The 7,681-nt window shown below is 55.0% G+C and overlaps 1 protein-coding gene across 1 annotated transcript; it reads right to left on the minus strand.

Annotated features, from left to right (window-relative positions):
• Positions 1 to 3,584: 3,584 nt before the first annotated feature.
• Positions 3,585 to 7,222, minus strand: APLNR (apelin receptor). The gene has a single exon (XM_015542252.2). The coding sequence runs from the start codon at positions 6,860 to 6,862 to the stop codon at positions 5,720 to 5,722; it is 1,143 nt and encodes a 380-aa protein (XP_015397738.2). The 5' UTR covers positions 6,863 to 7,222; the 3' UTR covers positions 3,585 to 5,719.
• Between the last annotated feature and the right edge of the window lie 459 nt (positions 7,223 to 7,681).

Below are 7,681 nucleotides of genomic sequence, written 5' to 3' on the forward strand. Positions count from 1 at the left end.
ATACGGAAATAAGAATATATTTGTTTAAAAAGTACATGGAGCAAACTACCAGACCAGTATGCCTCAAAACTACCAGGGCGATCAAAAACAAAGTCTGAGGAACTGTCACAGCCAAGAGGAGCTTCAGGAGACGTGACAGCTAAACGTAATGAGGTATCCTGGATGGGATCCTGGGACAGAAAAAGGACACTAGGTAAAAAGTGAAGAAGTCTGAATACAATATAGACTTAGTTAATAGTCATGTATCAATACTGGGTCATTAATGGAGACAAATGGGTCATGCTAATGTAAGATGTTAATAATAAAGGACACTCGATGTGGAATAGATGGGAACTCTCTGTATTAAATCAGCAATTTTTTCTGTAAGTCTAAAGCAAAAGATGTAGTGACAGAACTATGGATAATCATCTTCAAGCGACTTTGTGCCCACCCCCTGCCCAGCTGGCGGTCCATCATTGCTCTGACCCTCTTCACTCACTCTTCATATTCTCCCAAAACGACTTTCTCTCTTTTCTAAACCTGGAGCCAAAAACTGAATGTCTCCCCTGAAAATTCACGTGGCAGCTCTTGCCTCACAGCAGGAAGTGCCTGTTCTAGTCCCACCTCTGCCGTATTCCCACTGTCTGACTGTGTATAAATCCCTCTCCCTCCCAAGACCTTAGTTTCCCATCTATTCAATGGGAAGTTGAAGCTCTCCACGTAGCTCCATGAAGGCAGGGATGGTGTCAGGTTCTTAGCATCCCCACCTTCTGAGACAGCAGGAACATAGTAGGCATTGAACAAAAGCTTGTTGAATGAATAAATCAATGAACATTGCTTGAAACTCTCACAGTCTAACTATAAGTAGTCAGCCCAAGGTCTCTGAATCTCCTTGACTGTCAACCTGATTGTAAGCCCCCTTTGTAATCTTCTCCAACATTGCTCACAGGGACTGTGTAAGCATTTGGGTAATAATTCACAAGGGCTGCACCTGCTGCTTCAGGCCCTGCCAGCTTCCAACTCCCCAGAGTTCAGACAGAGTGGAACCAGCTGAGAAAGGCAGATGTCACATCCAGCTCCGGTCATGCTGTGTCATCCTGGCTTCCAGGTGTGGTCTTCCCAAGGGATCCATCAGCCCCTTTTAGCATCTTTCTCTCCAACAAGCACGGTATGAGAGGACCAAAGCTCCCAGCCTCTGTCTAAGCTAAGACCCTGGCAGATATCTTCAAGAGAAAACAGTTCATTCCCAGGCAGGGGGAAACAGGAAGTCACCCCCTAAAAAATCCCTGGCCCCCAGGTTGTCTAGAGACCTGCACCGTGGTCCCTGGCCCCAGTCTGCTGTCATCCACGCTCTGAGACCTGGGCAAGCTTTCCTCTGGGCCTCTGCCTGGCTTCCTTCCCAGAGCTGGTGTAGATGGCAGAAAGCACTGGTGAGTAGATGAGCTGCTTTGCAGTTCTTGGAGGGGCTGTTCTCTGTCTCCTCTCTGATAATTCCGCTACATGGAGAATTTCCCCACCAACCGCTCACCCTCCTCCCTTCCAGAGCAGCCCTCGCAAGGAAGGCACTGTCTCTAAAGTCTGCCCTGACACCCTGCCTAGACTCCTTCCACCGTCTCCATTAAGCACTCAGAACACCTTGTACACTCCCTCCTTAGAGCTTGCTGATTATCATCACCCCTCTCGCTGCTGCCTCCATCTGCCTGGAGCCCACTGAGTCCTGTTCACCATTTATCCTGTGCCCACCGTGCTGCTTGTCACCAAAATGGTAAATAAGGACTGGATGAATAACCAGATGAGTGAGTGAGTTACTAAAGAAAGGAAGAAATGTGTGGATGAATGAATTATTAACTGTTCTACAATCTTACAATTTTTGGATAACTTATCTCAAATTTCCCTGGAGGGCTGGTGAGGTGGTTGTGTTGTTTTGTTTTTTGGGTTTTTTTTTTTTTTCCAGCATCTGTAAAAAAAAAAAAAAAAAAAAAAAAAAAAAAAAAAAAAAAAGCCTGAATAGCTCATAGCAGTTGTAAATTCCTGCAGCTTTTCCCTGGTGTGGTTCCAAAGGCTGAAAACAAGCGACACCCAGTCCTCCAGCTCCCTCCTCCTTCCCACCGCAACCCTCTCCCTCCTCACCCACTGTTTTCGTTTTCTAAACATTTTTTTTTTGAGTTTATTTTTTTTAAGAGAAAGAGAGACAGAGAAAGTGAGGGGGGAGAGGCTGAGAGTGGGAGACACAGAATCCTAAGCCGGCTCTGTGCTGTCAGCCCAGAGCCTGATGAGGGGCTTGAACTCCCAAACCGGGAGACCATGACCTAAGCCAAAGGTGGAGGCTCAACCGACTGAGCCACCCAGGCGCCCCCCTCCTCACTCTCTTTATTTCTTTCTCCACAACTCTGTCTCTGTCTCTCCCTTCACTCTCTCTCTGCCTCTGTCTCTTGGTCTCTCTGTCTCTCTGTCTCTCTCTCTCTCTCTCTCCCTCTCTCACATCCCTCACCCTTCCTCTCACCTCCCCATCCGGACCAGTCCCTATGTGGTGAGCACTCCCCACGTGTGCCAGCGCCTTACAGCTGAGGCCCTCACTTTCCTTCCAGCCCACCTGGCCCTGCCTCACTTGTACTTCGTGCTTGAGAGCGTAGGCTTTGGAAATGGTCAGGTTCAGCTCTCCCCGGTCTCGTTCTTCCATGTACTGGTTGTGCAACCTTGGTCGAGGCACCTGACTAATCTCTCCGAGTCTTGGCTTCCTTACCAGCCAAATGAGGTAAAAATGCCCGGCTCAGATTAAATGAGATAATATTTGGAAGAGCTTCACACACACAGTGGTAAATCACAGCAGACGCGGGCTCTCTCGTCACCATCCATCCTGCTGCAGTGACCACATTTGCATCATCTGCAGACGCTGTTAGTGCCAAAATCTTCAGGGAAGATGAGGAACACCTCTGGACTGAGTAGTCCCCCTTCCCAAGGATTGCATTTCAGACTCTTCCTCCCCCAAATCAGTGACCATCCATCTCTGACTCTCTGCTCTTTTGTGCCCACCTTAATTTGCCCAGAGAATCTGTGTGGATGCTGACATCCCCAAACCTGGCCTCCTCCAGAAATCATGTGAGGAGTTTTTAGCAGTTGTGAGCCTCTGGAGGGGTAGTCCAGGAAATCCTGATTCTGTAGGTCAGAGGTGCCGCTCAGGAGTGGGTATCTGAAAACATCCGGAGTGACTGTTTGGAGACCAGGCACCCGAAATTCTGATCTAAATTGAATGCATGCTCACGGAACAATGAATGAGTGAATGAGTGAATGAATGAATGGGTGCACTCCAAAGTATGGGCCCATTGGCTCCACAGCTTTTCAGAGCCAAAAACTGAGCTGCTTTATTTCCTGTGCTCTCCCCTGGTCTCACTCCCAACCCTTGCCCTGCCCTGGCGTGTATCTCTCCGTGCTCTTCCCACCTCCCCCCCTCCCTTTCTAGTTTCCCACCTGACTCCCATTAGCTCCTACTTTCCTCCTGTGCCCCCTCAGCCATGCCCACGCCACCTCCCACTGCAACATTTGCAAACTGGGGGCCTTTCCCCATCCCAAGACACTTGTGTGAGAAGAAGCTCTGGACACAAGAGTTACACAAAACAGATTTATTTAATGAACCTCAGTGACTAACAAAGTCAGAAAGTAGCAGAGACGTTATGAAGAAGAAGGGGCTGGTAGGGGATGGGGTAGCCTCCACCCTCTGTCCGGGGCCACCGATGAGTTCCAGGAAAGAGGTCTCTGGGGTCACCGAGGAGAGTCTCGGAAGCTTCCCTTCTAGAAGCTTCCTCCAGCCTTGACAGCATGCTTTGAGGGCAGTGTTGGGCTGGGAAGGGAAGATTCTGGCCTCTGAGGGGGAGACTGAGCTGAGAGGAGTCTCTTCCTTTCTCCTCCTTCCTCTGCTCCCAGGGCTGGCGCCATCCCAGGGATGGTCAAGCTCTCCATTTACACCAAGCTGGGCTCTTCCTGCCTCCGTGGTACAAATCTCGTCCTTCACATCCCATCCGGAGTCCTCTGAGAACAAAACCTGGAATATACACACCCCTGCCCCTAGCTCACAAAGGCCCCACCATCAATTTTGTCCTTGAGGCCTCTCGGGTGCCATGAAGTCATGCCCTCAGCCCTGCCGAGGGGTCCTGTCCAGATGGTGAGGTGAGAAAAAAAACCACCCAGTTGTTTTCACCCCAGGCAAGAAGGCAGCCTCCTTAGAGAGAGGGCCACAGACCTGGGAAAAGGCTAAACTCGAAGCAGGGTGGGGAAGTGTGGAAAGGGGGCCACGGGAAGCTCTTTACCACCTCCTGCTTCCCTCATGGAACTAGGAAGAATGGGACCCACCACATTGGGTTTCCCCAGGTCTTGGGCGCCACTGTCCTGGGGACAGATCTCCCCAGAGGGGCCCCAGCAGTAACATAGACTTCTCTCTTAAAGCACGGACCAGCCGTCAGAGCCCCCAAATCCAGTGGGGGGTGGACTCATTTTTACTCTATATTGCCTCAATATGTCCCCCTTCCCCCAAGGATATTGTGTGAAGAGTGGAGGTGTGGTAGAGAGTAGGGGGTAGTTCACCCAAGTGACAAATTACTTCATCTATGTACACACACACACACACACACACACACACACACACCTCTTGGCACCAAGAAGCACCAGTGCTCAAGAAAAAAGCCTCCTGTCTGGGGATGACAGGGTGTAGGGGGGAGACGGGGATAAGACCTGCAGCTCACAACTCTGGAGGAGGCTGGAGGGGTGAGGAATCAGAGAGGGAAGCCAAGCAGCATATAGACTAAATACAGACTCCCTTCTTCCTCCATGTTCCCCTCCCAACCCCTCCCCCACTCATATAATGAAACAGGGAGCCGTCCCTGCATCAAATATGGTAGCCTTCCGATTGCCATGAAGAGACTGAGAGCGAGGGTCTGAGGAAATCTGTAAAAAGCATATCTTGTTGGCATTAGGGAGGGGGACGCAGGAAGGGAGGCACCCTTCTGGGATAACCTAGGTCCCGAAATCACAGTGAACTGATCCAGTTTGGGGGAAAGTTCTGGAGCTCCCAGCTGCAGAGCCTGGAGTTAACTCTTGGCTGGCACCAGCCCTCCAGTCCCAGTCCCTGCTGCTCTCTCCCCCTCCTGCACTCTCAGGGAACCAGACAGAGCTGCAGCAGGGGCCCTGTGTGCAAGCTTCAGGATTCTTAACCCTTAGGAGCCCTGCAGACCCGGGAGGTAAAAAGGGGAAGAAGGAGGGATTGAGGGAGGGGGTGTGCTGTGAGAGAGGTGGCTGGAGAGGATTCAGAACGGAAAGTGCAGAGAGAGGGGAAGCAGGGACAGGGACACGGGGAGAGAAAATTAGGGGGAAAGGAGGGAGAAGAAAAAGCTGGAGAGCCGTGAAAAGGGGTGGGGGCAACCCACGTCAGCTGAGCCGGCGTGACTTCCCCCATTTTATACAAATGGGGAAACCGAGGCTCAGAGAGGTCAAGAGACTGGTGCAAGGTCCATCTCACCGACACCGAGCGGCTGAGCAGGGGTCTGCAGGGCCCAGTCTCCCTCCACTAAACTGCACACATCTGAACAAGACTGGAGGAGGAAGGACCACAGGAGCGGGCAGGGAGGCGGGCGGCAGGGAAGGGAGCCAAGTGCAAGGGAGAAGGTGCTATCATGCTACCTGACTTTCAGAGAGCGGGGGCAGAGGCCCGGGCAGGCGGAGGGTACCGGGCTCCCCTCCGACCGCAGCCCTAGTCCACCACCAGGGTCTCTTGGCTGTAGGGGATGGACTTCTCGAGCATCTGCTCTCCGCCCTTCCCCGAGTTGGGGCCGGGCCCCTGGCTGTGCCCGGAGGAGTAGCTGGCGGACTTCTCCCCGCTGCCGCTGTGGGCCGCAGCCCCGCAGCGGCCCTGGCCCCAGCAGAGCACCGAGGCGCAGGCCTGGCGGAAGCGGGGGTCGAAGAAGGCGTAGAGAAAGGGGTTGAGGCAGCTGTTGACGTAGCTGACGCAGGTGCAGTAGGGGAAGACGTTCATGAGGAAGAGGTCGAAGTCGCAGGGCCAGCGCAGCAGGCCGCCCAGCGTGTAGAGCGTCTTCACCAGGTGGTAGGGCACCCAGCAGAGGGCGAAGGTCACCACCAGCACCACGATGATGCCGAGCAGCCGGCGCCGCTTCCGCAGGCCCTCGACGCGCTCCTTGCGGAAGTGGCCGGCGATGGTCTGGGCGATGAAGAAGTAGCAGGTCAGCATGACGGTGAAGGGCACCACGAAGCCCACGGCGGTGGACGAGACCCCCAGGCCCACCTCCCAGGCCCACTCGGAGCCGGAGGCGGCCACCACGGAGTAGTCCATGTAGCACTGCACCCTGGTGGTGTTCTCCAGATCCCCGGTGGCGCGGAACACCATGACCGGCGCGGCCAGGAGGGCGGCCAGCACCCACAGGACGGCCGTGGCCGCGGCGCCGCTGACCCGCAGCCTCAGCCGAGCGTTGGCCACCGGCCTCACGATGGCCAGGTAGCGGTCGAAGCTGAGCCCGGTGAGGCAGAAGACGCTGGCGTACATGTTGACGAAGACGAGATAGCTGCTGAGCTTGCAAGCAAAGGTGCCGAAGGGCCAGTCGTAGTCCCGGTACGTGTAGGTGGCCCACAGCGGCAGGGTCACCACGAAAGTCAGGTCGGCCACTGCCAGGCTGGCGATGAAGATGTCGGCCGAGCGCCTCTTCTCGCGGCTGCTGCGGAACACGGTCCAGAGCACCAGGCCGTTGCCCGTGGTGCCCAGGAGGAAGACCAGCATGTAGATGGCGGGGATGAGGGCCCCCGAGGACTTCCAGTCCGTGTACTCGCACTCAGACTGGTTGTCTGCCCCGTAGTAGGTGTCAAAGTCGCCGGCCTCCTCCATGCTGGGCGGCGGACAGAAGACGGGGCAGGGGCTCCCGCGGGTACCAGCTCCGTGGCTGCGGCCCCGACCCCGGTGGCCGCCCTGGGCTTCTGGCCCGAGCCTCAGGGGGCAGGCGAGAAGGGGCTGAGGGTGTCCAGAGCCCTTCCCGGCAAGCAGGAGAAGCTGCCTCCGGATTCTGGAGGGTGCCTGCCCCTGCAGACGTCCCTCCGCCCTCTCCTCGCCTGGCCCCAGCCTCAGCTAAGAGGCTTCCTCGCGCCCTCCTGAGTCTCTGTCTCCTCCTTGTCTGGTCACTCCCTCCTCCCACCCACCTCCAGACCCACCCCTCACTTGGGAGTCTTAAGATCTTTAAGTTACAGCCCACTTTTTTTTTTTTTTTTTTTTTTTTTTTTTTTTCCTCTTGTCCCCGGGCAAGTGGACCAAATTGAGCCCTGCCGAGCTGAGCTGGGCAGAATGTTATCTGAGGTTTGCAGCCCGCTCTCCTCCCAAGCCCCGCCTCCACCCTCTGGCTACCACCCACCTTCTCCCCAGCCTCTAGTCCCTGGTTTCCTCTGGCCTTTGGAGCACCCCCTCCCCAACCCTCCCCACCTTCCTACTCTCACCCCCTCCCCTCCCCTCTAAATGGGACAAATTATGCAGATTGAAATCCAGCTGGAGCTGGAGCCAGGAAGGGGGGGGGGGGGCGGGCAAGGAGGGTGTGAGATTTCGCAGGATGCTCTGAGCATCTGGCAAGCCCTCCTGGCAGGCAGGTCTGGCCCCCACCCTCCCCTCCTGCCCTCCCAGCCCCCACCCAGACCAGACTTCACTCCACGGTCATCCTCC

The sequence above is a fragment of the Panthera tigris genome, chromosome D1 (genome assembly GCF_018350195.1).
Source record: "Panthera tigris isolate Pti1 chromosome D1, P.tigris_Pti1_mat1.1, whole genome shotgun sequence".
Lineage (NCBI taxonomy): Eukaryota > Metazoa > Chordata > Mammalia > Carnivora > Felidae > Panthera > Panthera tigris.